The sequence below is a fragment of the Emydura macquarii genome, unplaced genomic scaffold (genome assembly GCF_026122565.2).
Source record: "Emydura macquarii macquarii isolate MOO-44397 ecotype Brisbane River unplaced genomic scaffold, CSIRO-AGI_Emac_v2 contig_2417, whole genome shotgun sequence".
Taxonomy (NCBI): Eukaryota; Metazoa; Chordata; order Testudines; family Chelidae; genus Emydura; species Emydura macquarii.
Window position 1 is genome coordinate 2,708,918 of NW_027132554.1, and position 16,043 is coordinate 2,724,960.

General features: G+C 45.3%; 1 protein-coding gene across 1 annotated transcript; it reads left to right on the top strand.

Moving 5' to 3' along the window:
• The first annotated feature begins 241 nt into the window (after positions 1-241).
• Positions 242-12,873, top strand: ZMYND19 (zinc finger MYND-type containing 19). The gene is made up of 6 exons (XM_067561432.1): positions 242-440; positions 2,156-2,215; positions 3,326-3,432; positions 8,167-8,307; positions 10,583-10,763; positions 12,195-12,873. Exons 1-6 carry the CDS (start codon positions 390-392, stop codon positions 12,336-12,338), a joined length of 684 nt encoding a protein of 227 aa, XP_067417533.1. The 5' UTR covers positions 242-389; the 3' UTR covers positions 12,339-12,873.
• Positions 12,874-16,043: the final 3,170 nt, after the last annotated feature.

The following is a 16,043-nucleotide window of genomic DNA, read 5'->3' on the forward strand; positions in this document are numbered from 1 at the left end:
CGAGGGCTGCACGCCGGGGCGGGAGTCCGCGCTCGCGGCGAGGCTGGACTCTGGAGGCAGCGGCCCCTTTAATCCCCCTCCCCCGTTGCGTTGCTCCAGTGTTGGCGGCACAAAGCTTCCCGCGAACGTGACGTCATCGTGTGTGGCCTCCGCCCACGTGACCCCGTTTAGCGCCGCCTCCCGATTGAGCGTGAGGGCGGCGTAGAGGGATGACGCGGAGCATGACGCGTACGGCGATTGGCTGAGCGCTGAAGGGTGGGAGGTGGTGTGCTGCCCCGCCCCCCCGGGTGTGCGCGAGGCGGCGGCGCGTGGCAGCGGCGCGGCGCGGCGGCTCCCGGCCCGGGCTGCGACCCGAGTCCCGAGCGCAGGCGGCGGCGCCGAGCCCGGCCATGACCGACTTCAAGCTGGGGATCGTGCGGCTCGGCCGGGTGGCCGGCAAGGTGAGGGGCCGCCCCGCCATGGCCGCGAGGCCGGGCCGGCAGGGAGCGCCCGGCTGGGCCCGAGGGCGGCGGGGGGCGCGGCCCGGCCGGGCCGGTGGCGAGGGGAGGCCGGGCGCGGGGGGCCGGAGTGGGGCCGGCGGCCGTGGCTGGGGGCGCTGGGCCGGGCCGGGGGCGGGAGGCGCCGGGGGCGCTCGGCGGGAGCGAGCCGCCGTGCCCGGCACATGGGCGGCAGAGCTGCCCGGCGAGCGTGGGACGCGTGGACCGGCGCCGCGCGGGTCGCGCTCGGCTCGGGCTGGCGGCGCGCGGGCTTGAGCCGCCCGGTCTCGCCCTGGCGTGGCCGTGGGTGAAGCCGCAGCTGCGGCCGGAGCCCGGCGCCGTGGCTGGAAGGCGGGCGCTGGGCCCTTTGTGCTGGCGTGGGGCAGGGTGCGGGCCGGGCCGGCACCCGACGGCCGGGCTGTGCAGCCCCTTCCCGAGGGTGCAGCCACGCAGGCGGGCGTGTGTCGGTCAGGGCAGCGCCGGGCGCCCGCCCTGGGATGCTGGGATCGCTGTCCGGGGAATGCGTGCGCGACAGGCGTAGGTAGCTCCCGCTAGGGGCCAGACCTGGCCCGGGCTGTCCCGCTGCCTTTCAGCACCCCTGGTGGGGTTTGAACGTCTGTCCATTCGGATTGTGGTTCAGCTCCTGGAGTTTGTTTCACACAGCACCTGAACCGCACCGGTAATGAACATAGACCGGTGCGGATGTAACAGCCTGTATTGGGAGTGTTTTCGTCTGTTAGAGCTGCAGTGAATTCAGTACATTCATTTGTTCAGTGCTTTTAGTAGTGCTTTTTCTAAAAGGAAACTCCGTTCCTAATTCAGTCTCTGACAATTTCATATCCAATGTGCCCTGTAGTAAATTGAGATGCATCTTTGGTTCAGTACATGATGGTGACTTTTCTTTGAAGTCACAGGACTGCAATCTGCTTAGCTAAGTATGTTACCAAACAGGCCAGTGTATTCTTTTCAGGGTTCCCCCAGATTTGTGGGTGGCAGCCATTAAGTGGTCTCAGCTTTTGTTCTGCCTTTTGTCTAAGTTAGTCTTGAGGTAATGGAGATTTGAAAGGAACAAGTGTAGGTAGAGAATACATAGAATAGCTGTTCTAGAGTTTCTTAAGAAGGAATTGAATAAGTATAGAAACACTGACAAAGAGCTCTGTGGAGCTCAAAAGCTTCTCTCTTTCACCAGTAGACGTTAGTCCAATTAAAGATATCACCTCCCCACATTCTCTCCCATAGAGCAGCTAAGGCATTTTCCTTGACTAAACGTGGTGAACTCTAGAATGTAGACCTGCTGAGAAGGTTCTTAGTTATTCAGGGTTGAACATATTTTTTTTCTAGATTAGGTAAAGGGTAAATAACTTGATACATCGCTAACGTTTTAATAACTTCTAAAGTGTTCGTAATTTTGGTGGGTCCTATATTAAACCTAGGGTCTGGATGCTTTGCCATCCCACTTTACATGGCAAGTCTTGGTTACGTAAGGAATGTAACTAAAATCTGTCTGTCCCCAGGTTAAGTAGTAAAGTGGATGACATCAGGAACTGGTTGTGCAGGTGCTGCTTACTTACTGTGTTAAAATATTGTTAGTTAAATCAGTTGCAAAATAACTTCTGTATTAACCTTATAGCTCTTTAAAAGTTTTCTTAACTGCCTTTAATATGTTTGGTATATTTCAGACAAAATACACGCTGATAGATGAACAAGACATCCCGTTAGTGGAGAGTTACTCTTTTGAGGTAAGTGTTCTGAGCCAGTCTGGGTTAAGTTGTCTGAGCCCAATGTGGGTTATTAGGCTCCTGATGTATTATAGCTAGAATAGTGCTAGCAAATCGCAATTCCCCCTCCCTAGAGAGGGTAGCGATTACCATTACTCCTAGCCTCTTAGTTTACAGCATGGCTTCTGAACATGGATAGTAACATGGAAGACTTAATAGTCACAATTGTCAGGCTTCAACCTTGTTTAAAAGGACGGGGGGGGAGTCTCAAATACTGTTAAGTTAAAGAGTATATCTATAGAGGCAGAAAAGGTCTATTTTCAATCAGGTTAACTTAACTCAATTGAAACTCCTTCTCCACACTTGGGTAGACACAGTTCAACACTTTTAAGATTGTGGTGTTCACAGACCAACTTACCTGCCCTTAAAGATGTTAAACTGTGTATATGTGGGTGTGAAGGGCGCTGGGGTTGTTTGAAAAATACACCCTTTTTTGTCCAAGTAGAGAAAGATCACTTTTCCCTTTTCCTTCTCCATTTCAGTCCTATTAGCAGCTGCTGTAGTGTGGTGAGGAAAACAAATTCTGAAGCAACAAGTGTGGGCACTACATGACTCAATGGTGAATGCTGTCTGTCTATCTTTCAAAAGTACTTATAAGGCCCCTCTACCATAATATCTGAGTCATTACAATTTTTAATGTACTTATCCTACCAGCATCCCTTTGCGATTGGGAAGTGCTCTTATTCCCGTTTTACAAATGGGGAACTGAGATACAGAGACTAGGTGACTTGTCCCTGGTCTGTAACAGAGCAGAGAACCTAGGCTGGCACTACAGGGCCATCCTTCCTCTTTGCCCACAGCATTTTTGCTCTGTGCAGTCCACCTCTTCCTGCTCCCCAAATCATCACATTTGTATAGTAACAGAACCTTTTGGCCCCTGTCTAATGCAGAAGTATTAAATAACAAATCCCATTAAGATGAAGTGGCATATAATCAGTTTCCTGCAGTTGCAGAGGGCAGATGATGTTGGATGTTGCTCTTTCCTATCTCCCATTTCCCAAAGGCAATGTTAAGCACTGCCGCTGACAGTTGGATGCCCTTGGTCACAGAACACTCTTTCCTTCTGTCCAGGCTCGGATGGAGGTAGATGCTGATGGAAATGGTGCTAAAATATTTGCTTATGCATTTGACAAAAACCGAGGAAGGGGATCTGGGCGTCTGCTGCACGAGTTACTATGGTAGGTGTTGTACATATATTAATTATATAGAATTAATATATAAAAGGTTTCAGTCAGGGGTGTAGTTTGCAGCCTTCAGCTTGTTTGTACATTAGAGGTAATCTCCTGAAGTGGACTTGCTGCCAAATGCATTATGAACATTATCAGTGGGTGCAATTAGAGATTTTGCTGTGTTAAAAGGCGTAATGAAAAAAACAAACAAACAGTCTTTCGCTAAGAAATGGTGCTCATGGGGAAACTAATTGTTTACTTGAATTATGCCCATCTATACCCATAGTTTAAATCTAGGGGTTGTTACTAAATTCTTTGTAAATATGGGCAAAGATTAACCCTTTGTGTTCTGTTCACTCCATGATATGCAAGTATAACTCCCAGTAGTACCAGTGAGATGTAATGAACCTCTGATACTTGAATGATGTAGTTTTTGGTCTTTACTTAGTCTATGAGTGATGGATTGAGATAGGACAATACTACAGGTTCAACAGACTGTTTCAACACAGTGGTGATTTGTTTGCTACTGATTTTCAATTTTGCACATTTTATTGAATATCTGAGTAAGAATCCGTGCTTTAGAGCCTCTGAGATGCAAGCCACCTGTGCCTCCTATCTAAACACTTCAGAGGCTGACTTGATATATTCAATACTTTAAATTGATTATTTAACTTTGTAAAGTGTGCTTTCTTCTGGCTAGCTATCTTGTAGGAACTTATTTTGCTCCATTTTATGCACAGAGCAAAGCCTTGACTATCATTTGTGACTAAGAACTGAACTTAAATGTTTTTGTTTGGTTTTTTTTTTTTAAAAAGGTAACTGCTCATAGTGAGAGAATCCTGAAGTATTAATTGAAAGCCCTTTATTTTAAGAAATAAATGTGGATATATTGTTTGCTGGTCACTTCTACGCGTTTGTATTTAGTTCCCCTAAATCAGAGTTGCCCAGAACTTATCCACTCAAACCTATTGCTTAATGAGTTTTCTGGTGAAATATTCATGCAACTGTGGGACATGCTCCTCCCTCCCCTTCCCCCTTCCAAAAAATGTTTTCACATACTGCACCTCACAGGTGTCTAAAGCCTGGTATACTAAAAAGTTACGTCAACCTGGTTACGTCACTCAGGGATGTGACATAGTTAAACCAATGTAACCTCTCGTGTAGACAGCCACTATATCAACAGAAGAATTCTTCAGTTGACATAGCTACCACCTCTCAAGGAGGTGGATTATCTGTGCTGACAGGAGAAACCCCCCCCATTGGCGAAGCTAGAGTCTACGCTGAAGCTGCTGTATCATTGCAAGTGTAGACAAGCTCTTTGCACTCTACACCTGTTGGGTTTAGCGCCTCTAGCAATGCTGACTAATCTTGTTGTAAAGACAACTGCAGTAGCTGACAGACCATAATTGTTGGGAATATTGCACGCATTTGTTTGGTAAATCAGCTTGCCCACAGCAATGAACATAAACCTAATGCGGTAATAGCTGAAGTCCAGAAGTAGAAATAATAATCCCATAAAAGGATACAGTTTCTGTTCAAGTGGCTGATATTGAAAGTTAGCCATCTGTTTGCATATTGAGCAGTCCATTCGTTCCATCTTTCAGTAACATGGCTGCTTTACTGTTTGAATAAATTCCAATGAATTCAGTTGAACCATGTACAAAAAATAGTATCTCTTTATTACCCCCGCACCTGCCCATCCCCCGCCCCTCGTGTGTGTGCATTATGATAGCCTTTAATTACATGGAGACACACTCAAGGCAAGTATTCCTCCCAGCCTAATTCCTCCCACAACATGGTTGCAGGCACCATCCAGCTGGAGCCTGGTCAGTGGTCTCAGGGTTCCATCCTGCCCCAGTAATCCGAGCTCCAGTGTCACTCAGATTGACTCGCATGAATTTGGAGTCGTTTAAAAAAACAGAACAGAACGCCATATTTTCCTTGGCAGGCCTAGCCCCTCCCTCTAAGTGGGCTGTGAGGCTAAAGCACTTTGAGGTCTTTGAATGAAAGAATGAAGTGTTATTATCCTCATCCAATAGCCAGTCACTTTTCCTTGCCTCTTGTCTAAACCTGATCTCAGAACTGGAGAAAATTGCAGGAGGTAGAAAAATTTGAGGCAGTTGGCATTTTCTGCCAAAATGCAGCTTACATTGAAAGAGCAAAGCCTGTCTGCCTGATGTTACTGATGAGTTGTTGCCACTTTAGGGGTTGTCTACCCACAAACTTGCATCGGTGCAGCATGTTGCGGTTTTAAACTAAGTGTTTACACTGCCTTTGGCACCAGTTTAACTAAATTGATTTAAAAACACAGCTAAGCCCTCAGCACAGGAAACTAGCTACTCCTAGAATGCAAAGGGGAAGCTTGTTTCTCTCACTATCCTATTTACTTCAGTGGAGTGTGATTTGCAGCATTGAGTTGGGACTAAATGGTGACAGCAGTCTAAATGATGCTGCCAAGGTCCTTAACAACAAGGCTCCCTATCCTTCTCTGTTGTACTTGCCCATGTCCTCAGAACAGGCCCTTTGCCCATTCATTCTCCAAAGCAAGATTTTCATGTCTCTCTGGCTAGTCTGCCCACAGGACTAGTTTTCCCTCCCCATTCATCCTTTTTATTCTCTGAGGCAGGAGAAGTCCCATGGAAAAAATAGCCTGATCATGTAATGCAAGACTGTATCATGCATACACAGAGGGGACTAAATTAAGGTTGCATGTGCAACTTCAATTCAGGCATTTCCTAACTTTTGGCCACTTTGCTTTGCAATTGTCCTGATCGTCTAACATACGTATTATTTCAGAGGGTTTTAAAAAAGCAAACTGAAACCCCGCAAATTCCATCATGTGTGTCCTATTGATTTAGATCCACTGCACAGAGCTCTGCCGCTGTAGCTACTGGGGTAACTGATAGCAGTAGTAGGCTATCATTTTGTGGGGACCAGCATTCGAGGGGGATGAAATGCACCCTTTGCTAATGAGTTTCACAGATATTTGAAGAGACTTAGGAATCTTGGGTTCTATTCCAGGCTTTGGCCTGCCCTAGTAGGCACATACTCTTCTGCCCATTCCTCCCAGGCATGATCACTACTGCCCCATCCCTGACTTCTTGTCCCCATCTCCATTCCTCAGTCTTCTCATCCCTCTCTGACTCCCTAACTCTCCCTGGCTCCATGGGATGCTACCAATTAGGTCATTGAGAGTACAAGAGGGATGGGTTCAGGGTTCTCAGTTCTAGTGCCTGATCCCACCCAGGTCCAGAGGAGCAATTACAAAGGAAAACGCAGCTTTGCCCCTGCAGCTCTGGGCTGGAGGCTGCTTAGTCCTTCTATGGGGATAGCGCATGCGCAGTCTGCTCAGCACTGAGAGCAGTGAGAGGCATGATCATGCTCAATGTGCACAGAATCTTCCGAGGTCTTCACTGAGCATGTGCAAACAGCGGCATTTGAAAGGCTTGTGACCACACTTGGGCGGATTTTCATGGGGAAGGCAAAAGGTACATCCTTGATGCAAAGGCCCGTTCGTGGCCAAAGCATGGAGTTGCTAGAGCATTTCAAAAAAAAGGACTCAAGAATTTTTTAACCTGGACAAAATATTTTTTGATTCTTCTCAAAAACAGTTGAACCTTTTTGGCTGAAATTTTCTAAAACCATTCAGCAGATACCCAGTGTGGAATATTTTAGCTCAAACAGTTAAAATTAGGCAGTGATAAGCAACTGAAAGCAAGGTCTTATAATGGAAAGTGTGGGGTCACCAGCCCCACATGTAATACCCTTTATATTCATTGCTCCTGCTATTAACATACTCTTACAGTTCTGTAAAATTACTCCTCACTTTACCAGTACATAGCAGGATCCAACTCCCTGCCCTGCAAACTTGCACGTGGCTATGTAAGACATGGAGGAATTATTCAGGATAGGGATGATTTAGTGAGAAAGATTTACTACAAAAAATGAGTTGGGAATAGAAAAGGGAGTGAGCCAGCAATAAGGAGACTTGCACAGGAGCAAGGAATAGATTGATAGGGGTGAAACAGAGTAGGAGAAAGATGAAAGGAAAAGTAATGGGGGTAGCTGTGGGGGAGGAATGAAGGGAGTAGGAGGAACTAAGAAATGTAGATGGGAGGGCATATTAAGCAGGACCTGCTACATACTAATTATACAACCGCTTTGTTTAAACAAATCTCTGTGTACCTGCTGGTCCTTTGGAGCACAGTGGGCTTTCTAGTGTGTGCTGTGTACAATTGCAGGCACTAAAAATGCTGCTTGCTGGTCACTGCTGAAGCTCTGGAGTCTTTAAGTCCGTGCTTAGAAACTTCCTAATGAAGCTCTAATTGTAGAGTTGCATGTGCATGTCACACATGCATCTAAATGTATGATATAATGCATATCTTGACATTCAAATAACTTGACCTCACTTCCTGCAGAAGTCTATTCCTGTGCATGGTGAAGTAATCATGTGGACAGTCTTATTGAAAAACATCTATAACATCTATTTTGTAATTTTCTTTTTCAAATAAAGAAGTATACTGTGGCCTTACAATTAAATTTTTGAGCTAGAGCGCTTTTATGGCAGAATAGTGAACTTGTGGAATAAGTCTATTCTAGTAGGACTGCTGTGAAGACCTGTCGCTACAATGACATGAATGGTATCTCTGATACACTATTCCTTCGGGTAAGGAGCACACCATTCATAGTCTATGGAGAACTGTTCTTTGATGTGAATTTAAAATTGTATTTAATCTCTTCCAGGGAGAGGCACCGAGGAGGGATTGCCCCAGGATTTCAGGTGGTGCATCTGAACGCAGTGACGGTGGACAACCGACTAGACAATCTGCGTTTAGTCCCATGGGGATGGAGACCCAAAGCTGAAGAAATTTCTAGTAAACAAAGGTATATCAACACAACATTTATGGGTGTGATGTAAAGGAGCTCAAGGGTAAACTGCAGCCAACAAATTAACTTGGAACCATCTTCAAAACTTACTTGCCTCTTCCTGACTATTTTGTAACAAAACATGAAACAAACGAACCTTGTTCTATCACTAAGCTATTTGATCTTGAGCAGCTCACAATTTCTGTCCATCAATTGTTCTCTCCATTTCAGATGGAGAAATATATTGTGGTTTATAGACAAAACAGCCTGTCATCTCTGTGACCAAGTGTTTAGAAAGATGTTCCCTCCACCTCCCCCCCTTCTGTTTTTTTGTGTTTTATAATTGTGGCATTGACACAGACAACCAACAAAAAATTTCCATTGATAATAATCAGAATTTAGATAGGCAAAGTTAAAAAAAAAACCCAAAAAAAAGCTGCTTGTACTTTAGTTTGATTTAAGCATAATTACTTTGTATATTTTGATGTGACATTGACTACGTGTTTTGATTATTATAAAGCTTTAACTTTTTGCGTTTCAATGTCTTTTGTCATTAAATAATTGTCTGACCCCCCCTCTGTAATTTCAAGAAACTGTGAAAATTTAGATTAAAATTTAAAATATTTTAAAATACATAGATATCGACTGAAATTGCAAAAAAAAAACCAAATCAAATTCTGCCAACACTATTTATATCCTAATTGTTGAAAGAAGAAAACAGAAAATCTTGTTTGATACAAATGTAGCTTTTTATTAAACTTGCATACATTCCATTCCACTTGGATGGTGGCATTTGGACATCATAAAACTCAGTCTGCAGTTTTAATTGGATAAGGGATTTCAGTTCCTGTCCTAAACTGTTCAACAGCTAACACCACGCAGCAGCCTCCTAGTTTTCCAGGAGTTGCTGCAGTTCAGCTGATGAAGTGTTCGCTGTGTATAGCTTGGGTAGTGTTTAGGATCCGTTGTGATAACAGGGATGACATGATCTGAAGTAGATACTATTCAAACGATGGCTTAGCCCGCAGGAGCAGGAGTGCTTATTTGGTGACAGTTTGACATCCTAATAGTTTTGTGGCAATTACCTGTGATATCAGGATTTCTCAGGTCAAGTAGAAGCAGAGAAGCAGATGCAACAACTATCTAGCAGATATTTCTGTAATATCCATCACCACAGTATCTAATGCTGAAACAATCCTGTCACTTGTGATGCTCTACTAGTAATAAAGTAAGATCACTCAATCCCCATAATACACATCTTTTAAAATGCATTGAAGTGTTGAGTTGTATAACAGATCAAGCATTAAAATGTTAGAACTGGCTAATATTAAGCAATAAACATACCTCCTGCAACTTGAGGAAACTAAAATTAAACCAAAACTATGAAGGGAGACGGTATCTCAACCTCAAGTGCAAACTATTTTTGGGATCTTTCCAGCATAGTTTGTGCAGAGCTTTAGTGCAGAGGAAAATCTTGCCATATACAGTTAGTCCTGAGAAATCCAGTGCTTGAGGCTCAAATACTGTTGCCGAAGCCACTGGCATTTCCTTCAGTCATCTGGCATTTAGCTGGTTATAGTGCACTTGTGACTCTTGTCCTGAGGCACCAACATTCCACATAGCTCCTACGAGCCAGCAAATGCAGTGGTACTCATACTTGATATGTATTCAGGTTAAACGTAAAGTGAGATACTGGAATCAGACTCCATCCTACTGTACTAGCATATTGTGAGGACCTGAGTCTGTGCTCCACGGCATAGAATATGGCCTACGTAAGTGCCAGACTTCCCTCTTCTCCCTGGGTGGATGTTTTGTTTTACTTGTGTGGTGCAGCCTTAATAACATTAGAACAGTGCTTGCATTATGTTAGTGGAGATCTATGGGTTTCAATCCCATTGCAGCACCTTAATTTCTTCTTTGTCCACTAGCTGCAGCACCAGTAAAAGGAGGGTGGTCAGCGCATTGGTCAATTTAAGAAACTTCCTTTGAGAAGGCAAGGGTTTCTACATTAGAGCAGGCCAGGAGAGCTCAAAACTGGGGAACAAGCCCTTCGATCCACCCTTATTTAAATGCAATGTGCTCACTGTAAATATTGGTGGTGGCTTTTTGCATCAGGGTTGAAACAGGAACCATGAAAAGAGGCCAGTGAAGGGAGGAATCCAGACGGACCCTTAACTCTAACGGGGTTCAAGACAGTGTCTGCACTATCTACTTCACAACTTGAATCAGTTTTAATTTCCATAAATGTCTCTTCTAAACATATGGAGTAAATGTGTGTTTTTTTCCATTAAAGGGAACAGAGTCTGTACTGGCTGGCCATCCAGCAGCTTCCCACAGATCCAATAGAAGAGCAGTTTCCTGTGCTGAATGTAACGCGGTATTACAACGCTAATGGGGATGTAGTGGAGGAAGAAGAAAACTCATGCACATACTATGAATGTCACTACCCCCCATGCACAATGATTGAAAAACAGGTGTGTTCAAAATACATTGAGAGCAGCGATGGAAAAGACCCACTAGGCCACTGTGTGTCCAAAGATTGTTCCCTGCAGTGTAATTTCCAGGGCTTTGCTTGGTTTAGTTTTAAGTGTCCCAAGCCATCACTAATGAACTTCACCCAGGTTTCTCTAGAAGAAAATTCTGTGCACTGATAACTGCAAGCAATTTTTTCAAGTAGCTCTAATTTTCTTTCATTTGAATTTCATTACTCCCTATTAGATCCCCTTAGCAATTCCTCCGGCTTCATGGTGTTTACACTCTGAGTAATTGGCTGTATACCACAGTTACTTGTATAATCCATGCCATGTCAGAATGCTTTAGCAAGTCTGCATGGTGGAAGATACACAACTGGGGCTATTCCAGATGGCAAGAGCTGCAGAGAAGGCTCTTTTGCTATTAGTGGTCAGGTTGTGAAGGGATAGTAAGACAGCCAATGGTGGGGAAGAAGGGTTGAGCAAATCCATTGAGGGTTTTAGAAATCTTGAACAGGAACCTGCACTGATCTAATAGAACTTGCTGAGAGGGTGTTAATGCTGCTTGGTATGTCAGAAGATGGGCAGTAATGTTCCTCCTGGAGAGCTGCAGAATACTGAAAAGAGGGAAATTGAATTAGAAAAGAGGCAATAAAGCTGTGGATGAAAGTTTGAGCCGTAGCAGTGTCGAAGTAGTAACATGCCTGGCCATTGCTTGGAAGGAGGTAATAGTCAGCCTTTAGACACGGGAGTTTTGGAAGGTGAAACTGGCAGAAAGTAGATGGGGAAGGGGCTGAACCTTGTCTCAGTGAAGCAGATGATGGGTGCCCTTGTCTGGTTTGATAGTGAATGCTAAGCAGGATAAAATTCAAGAAACACATGTTATCACCTGGATCCCCCTAATTAAGTGATTTAAAACACTTGAAACATGGTGAACCTTTAAGCAAACATATCTTAACGTATGAGCCTTAAATGTGCCAGCTCCCAAAAAGGGATCTCCCTCTTTGTCTCCCTTCCACCTCTCGGGACCAATATCACAAGCCCCCTGACGAGCCATGAGTATGGTGGTCGAGCCTCTGCAGCACTCCTAGTCTTTATTTTCTGAACTGGGTACACTTGGACTGTCTGGCAGAACTCCAACATTGTAAGGACAAATGTGAAACTGTCAGGGTGGTCTCAGTTCATTACACCTTCTAATGTCTCAGTGCTGCAGTTGTCTTTAGAACATAAGCTAATGTAATGGTTGCACATCCTACTGATTCAGTGAATCTAGTTGGATGTTCAGATTTCCCAAATCTGTGTGGCATCTGCCCATCTTCTATGTGATGGATTTATGATGGGGCTTGTCTGCGTGTCTGTTTTCTGCGGGAATGGCTTACCTGGACAGTTGGTGCTGAGCTGGCTTTACTGATTACTGTTCTGCATTTTTTCTAGTTACGCGAATTCAATATATGTGGCCGATGCCAGGTCGCAAGGTACTGTGGGTCTCAGTGCCAGCAGAAAGACTGGCCTGCTCACAAGAAGCACTGTCGGGAGAAGAAACGAACCTTCCAGCAAGAGCTCGGACCAGAACGATGACCGGGTGGCACAGGCCTCTCAGCAGCAGGATTCCTTCTCAAAGGCATTGGACTCTTGCTTTTGCACAGTAATGACAGACTGCTTATTGAAGCCAGAGGCACTGAAGAAGACAAACCCTGTGATGCTTGAGTAGAACAGCTGACTGGACTAAGCCAGCTCTGACTGGTGCTGTGGAAAGGGATTGGGTCTTCCCTTCCAGTATTATATTCTCAAGCAAAAAGACTACTGTGGAGGCTCCAGGCAGGAAGCTTCTCATTATTTATATGTTAATATGTTTGTAAACTCATGTACAGTTTTTTGTTAGAAATTCTCAATAGAACTCATTTACTGTAATGTTCAGATGAGAACACATTGTTGGCCTACAAGTAAAAAAACTGTCATGTAGCAAAAGCTTTTCCTCCCATGTGGTTAAACAGTATCTGTGGCTGTGCCAAGGCCAGGAGATTGGCTCCAACATCAGCAGTTACTCTGGAGAACTCTGCATGGAAGTTATATTTAAAAAAGCAAAACAAACAAAGTAAAGGGTTGAAATGAATTGTTGTCTGCTCCGTAGTTTTCTCCTGTTCCCTTTTAGCCATTTCGGAAGCTTAGTAACACTTGGGGCATGTCCACACTATAAGGTTAAGTTGACTTTAATTTAAGTCAACACCCAGCTGTCTCAGTAATTAAGTCGGTCAGGAGTGTCCACACCACGCTCATTGTGTCGGTGGAGTGCATCCTCACTAGCAGTGCTTGCATTGATGCACAGAGCAGTGCACCGTGGGTAGCTATCCCACAGTGCAATTAGCTGCAGAGGGTTTTGGGAAGAGCTTGCAATGCCTCATGGGACCAAAACATTGTCACAGGGGTAATGAGAACATGGCTTCGACATTCCATGGTGCAGTTTCTGCCTTCCCGATATCAACAGCAAACAACCCATACTTTTAGCGCCTTTTTTCAAAAGTCTAGCTTAGCCGCGTGTATACCATAGCCCGAGAAGTATGGACCCTGCTCAGCTGTGCACTCTTGTGAGCATTACAAACACCTCGCACCTCATCTTGTAATATTTCCAGAGCCAAAACAGGTGCTGCGGTGCAGAACATTGCAAGCCATGGAATAAAACAGTTCCCAGTTGCTAGCAGTTCTGCAGCTGCTGAACATGGTGGAGCGCCATTTCTGGTCCTGGGAAAGAAGCACTGACTGGTTATGCAGCTATGGGATGATGAGCAGTGACTGCAGAACTTTCGAATGTGGAAGGCCACTTTCCAGGAACTTTGCGCAGAGCTTTCCCCAGCCCTGAAGTGCAGCAACACTAAAATGAGACCCGCTCCGATAGTTGAGAAGCAAGTGGCTATCACTCTGTGGAAGCTTGCAACGCCAGACTGCTACTGATCAGGGGGGAATCCATTTGGTGTTGATAAATCCATCGTGGGAACTATTGTGATACAAGTGGGCAGGGCCATTAATTGACTTCTGCTAAGAAGGGTAGTGACTCTGAACAATGAGCAGGATATAGTGGATGGTTTTGCTGTGTTGGGGTTCCCTAACTGTGCGGTGATAGATGGTTCGCATGTCCCTATCTTGGCACCAGACCACCTTACCAAAGAGTACATAAACTGAAAGGGATACTTTACAATGATGTCACAGGGAGTGTTTCACCAACATCAATTTGGGATGGTCAGGAAAGGTGCATGATGTGTGCATTTTTAGGAACACAGGTCTGTTCAGAAAACTGCAATCGGGGACTTTCTTTCTGGATCACAAAATAATCATTGATGATGATATGCCAGTAGTAATCCTGGGAGATGCATCCTACCTCTTGCTCCCATGGCTCATGAAACCCTACACCAGCCACTTGGACAGCAGTAAGGACCGGTTCAACAATAGGCTGAGCAAATGCAGAATGGTGGTGGAATGTGCCTTGGATGTTTAAAGGGTCACTGGCACAGTTTGCTTACTAGGTTGTATCTCAGTAAAAGCAGTCTCCCCATTGTTATCGCTGCATGCTGTGTGCTCTGTAATGTCTGTGAGGCAAAGGGAGAGAAGTTTCCTCAGTGATAGGCTGTGGAGGCTGACAGGCTGGCAGTTAATTTTAAGCAGCCAGATACCAGGGCAATAAGAAGAGCCCAGCGAGGAACGCTGCGTCTCCAGGAGGCTTTGAAAACCCATTTCAGTAATGAGCTACAGTAATGTGCGTTGCTTAACTGTGTTGTGCCTTCCCATCCCAGCCCTTCTATTGCATCAGTTTCACTGTATTGCCCCTCTCCTCCAACCCCCGTGCTTGGAATAAATACAGAGTGCTTCATTCTCAAAACCTGGACTTTTATTGCACAAAGACAATGAAAGAACAGGAACATAATTTAACCATGGGCAAATGGTGTGATAAAATTAGGAGGGGAGAAACAAATACAGCTTGTCTTTGAAAGCACACAGGTCTTGCCCATCAAAGGTCTTCAAATGGCTGCCTTTTGTTCTTAGTACCCTCCCCTAGTGTTGAGGGGAAGGGATACTGCACTCTTCTCTCATCTCCCCCCTTCACCTCCCCCCCTGCCCCGGGGAACATTTGTGGGAGGGAGATTGGGAACAGGATGATGTTTGCAGGTCATTCTGCAGGGGCTGCAGAGGGGGAGTCTAGCCTCAAGCTGTTTTTCTTGACGCTAAACCAGATGTCTCAACATGTCTGATTGGTCCTTCATAATCTGCAGCATCTCAGCCTGCATGGCACGCTCATGCTCCTGGGATGCTCTCTTGCTCTCTATGTCCACATCCATTTTTTCGGACAGTGAAATCCTGCAGGCGCTTAGCTCCGTGTCTGCTGTCCCAGAGGCGTTCGTTATCTCATCGAACACGTCATCATGCGTTCTCTTTTTCTGCTTTCTAATCTGTGAAAGTCTTTCTGCTGGGATGGAGGATGTGCTGGAAGGCAAACTTTCCACTGTGAGGCATTCAAAGCACAAGGCAACCATTGTCAGTGCATACCTGGATCTAGTGCAAGGAAGTGATTTAAAAATCACTCCCCTTATTACACTGAAGTGCAAGCTAGAACATAATCAGGATCCCTAGCTGTTCAATGTCTTTTCCCAAGGGCATGCTCAGCATAGCTGCAGTGGCCACTGAGAAGCTGATACTCTCTATGCCTCACTTTCTTTATAGTAAACATAAAATATGAGAGCATGTTATCTCTACAGTTTGATTGAAATTGCTTACCCACCATAATTTCCTTCCCTGGCATCACACTTAGCCACCATGCTGTCCTGCAACCAGCTGGACTACAGGGTTAAAGAAAAGCTCCTGGCTGTCTGGGAAAATGGATCCCACGTTCACCAGTCTCCCATTCTCCTCCTTTTCCTCCAGAATGTCCTCGTCGTTGTTGCTTGGGGTGGCCCTGGACTCAGAATCCTGAGAGGTGTCCAGGCTGTGTTTGGGGGTAGTGGTGAGTTGCTGCCAAGAATCACATGCAGCTGATGTCCACCATGCCCTGCGCAATCTTTTCACAGATGTCTACATTTCTTCAGCTGGATTGGAGCTGTGCCTGCACCGAATCTTCTCCCCACAGACCAATAAGATCCACTGCCACTTGTGTACCCCAGGCTGGAGTATGTTTGGGGCATCCAGTCACCATGATCCACAGGGCTGGTGAGCTCTCCATGCTGATCAAACAGGAAATGGGAATTCAAAAGTTGCCAGGGCTGTAACGGGATGGGCTGTTTCCTGTGTACTTGGCTG